General features: G+C 46.0%; 1 protein-coding gene across 1 annotated transcript; it reads left to right on the top strand.

The window, feature by feature from the left end:
• The first annotated feature begins 313 nt into the window (after positions 1-313).
• LOC145263021 (uncharacterized) lies at positions 314-844 on the top strand. The gene has a single exon (XM_080119854.1). It carries the CDS (start codon positions 314-316, stop codon positions 842-844), a length of 531 nt encoding a protein of 176 aa, XP_079975980.1.
• Positions 845-2,688: the final 1,844 nt, after the last annotated feature.

The raw sequence follows: 2,688 nt of genomic DNA, 5'->3' as shown, positions 1-2,688 counted from the left end.
GTTTCATCCCGATTCATGGAATATTGGGCCTGGATTTTATTCAACATTGGGGTTCCCTTCAACTGGTAACTTGTTTACGGGGACAAGCATTCTTTACCCCATCAGGACTAGTCCCTTTTGGCGAAGTAAGGCAATTCCTTCCCTTAGGATACACCCCAAGTGGGAGCCCGGAGAGACTTGCCTTTAGCCTTGACCGCCCAAGTCACCCCATCTCTGATGTGTTTTATATTGGAGTCCAAGAATACGTATGAGGACCCACAGTGATTTCTTCCCAGACAGTGTGGTACAGAGGGGATTAGAGAAAATGTTCAACATGGAATCATTAGGTATAAGAGAATCAGACCTCTCGAATTATGACAAACAGAAGATTGGTCAATTTATACAATCCATCAAGTTTAAGGATAATAAATACTACATTCAATTGCCTTGGGAGGATGACAAACTATCATGTGTACCCTCAAACCATGCTGTAGCCTTACATACCTTAGAACATGTTGCATGCAGGCTAGAGAAGAAACAATTGTACCAGGACTATCTAAAGGTTTTCCAGGAGCAGGAACGTGATGGCATAATTGAGGAGATCTTTGTGACACCAGAACGATTCGACGAGTATGTTTGGATTCCATACAGACCTGTGCTGAAGTCAGACCCCACTTCCACCACTAAAATTAGGCCTGTGTTTAACTGTAGCCTGAAGCTTGGGGATGCCCCCTCCCTTAATGAAGCGACCTATCAAGAGATAAACTTTACCAACGATCTTTTGGACCTGCTCCTCAGATTCCGTACTAATGATCATGTTGCATTGGCGGATATCAGGGAGGCCTTCTTGATGATCTGCCTATAATCGGATTCTGATAAAAACAAGTTTTGTTTTTTCCTGAACGACGGCAGTCGCCTGCGCTGCTTCAGGTATAATACAATTATTTTCAGGTTTGCCTCAAGACCTTTCATTCTGAACTATATCCTTTGGCACCATGCGGCCCGTTTCCCTCTGAATGACTGTAGATATTTGATGGAAAATAACTTCTATGTGGATAATTTAGTTATAACAAGGAACGATCCGAGAGACCTATGCAATTTATATGAACTGACCAGAGAACGATTGCTCCAGGGAGGTTTTCAACTCCAGTCTTGTAGTTCATACCATGAATCCATCCGAGAGAAAATGGGAGAGCATGACACGCTGAGTAATCATAGCAGTGATTGGGAAAAGGTGCTAGGCTATCGATACCGCCCCCTCTCGGACACATTTTTTGTGACCCCAGTTGATTGTGACCCTTCTGCATCGACGAAGAGACAGATTCTTGGGGAGGTGGCCAGAGTATACGATCCCTTGTCTCTGTGTCTGCCAGTTTCGATACTGAGCCAGCTTTGGAAGAGTGGGTATGGATGGGATGGACTGGTATACCCTGATTGCTTATCCCTTTGGAGGAGTCTGTCCTCTGATCTTTCTGAGCTGGAAACACTTTCTTTCCCACAAAGAGCATTTGGGGAAGGAGAAACAGGCGAACTTTTCTTCTTCTGCAATGCCTCTCCTGAAGCGTATGGCTTTGCAGCTTATCCCATGCAAAATTGTAGAGATTCCTTGGTCTTTGCAAAGGTTAAGGTGGCTCCTTTAAAAAAAAAGACCTTTCCCCCACGATGAAGCTTATGGCTGTTTTCTTGGCGCTTTGGTGCTTGCACGTTATTTTGAGGAACCTGGGAAGATTCTCCCGAACAGAGGTTCATGTGGCAACAGATTCACAGGTGGTCCTTTCCTGGCTCTTATCGGGGGACCATTGTAAGCAAAAACATTTTCGCCCGGAATATGCTCAAGGACATCCAGTGGATGAGTGCCGAGTTGGGATCCACACTGGGTTTCCCTCCCTCCTTCTGTTACATACCCACATCGGAGAACCCTGCTGACTTGATTACAAGGGGAATGTCTTTAAGAAGATTCAAGGACCGCCTTGGGTTCTATTGCCAAGGTTCAGCTTAGTTGGGTAGCGGAACCACACTATGGGCCACTCAGGAGTTTCCATGCCTTAGTTTGCCCTGCCAGAGAATGGCTCATGCCTCCTGGAATGCTACCATCCTAAGTGGGGAGGAGTCCCCGACGGTTCTCCCCCTGGAGAGATTTTCATTCTTTGCAAGGCTCCTTAGAGTGACTTCATTGGTGCTCAAATTCATCGGTCGATTGCGGAGGTTGGAGGATAATTAATAGAAACGGGTAGCCATTGTTCTTGTGAAGATGATGCAACGACAAGTGTATGCTGCGGAACTGGGTTTTTTGTCGAGTCCTGCTGGCAAAGCTGTACCTGGACTAGTGAGGATCATTGATTTGTTCATGGATACTGATGGCCTTATTAGGTCTGGAGGCAAAATTGGAAGAGCCATCTGCTTTAAGTTAGAGGTCAGACACCCGATTTTATTGGCCAAACATCATCCTATTACAAGACTTCTCATAATGGATGCTCATACCTGGTGCCAGCATCTGGGAGTTGCACCTACCTTGACGGAGTTGAGATGATGAGGTTACTGGGTGCCCAAGGACAGGTAAGCGGTAAAGCTGGTTCTCTCTTCATGTGCATTATGTCGGAGGTATAATGCAAGACAGGTCTCACCCCCCTAATGTGTCCAGCTTGCCTACTTCACATGTTGAACTGGAAACCCCTTTCAGTCATACCGGAGTGAACTTCACGGGTCACC

This window comes from Euprymna scolopes, chromosome 38, assembly GCF_053919585.1.
Source record: "Euprymna scolopes isolate OS-2025 chromosome 38, ASM5391958v1, whole genome shotgun sequence".
Classification (NCBI taxonomy): Eukaryota; Metazoa; Mollusca; class Cephalopoda; order Sepiida; family Sepiolidae; genus Euprymna; species Euprymna scolopes.
Note: the sequence above shows the minus strand (reverse complement) of the source record. Positions and strands in the feature narration are given on the sequence as shown.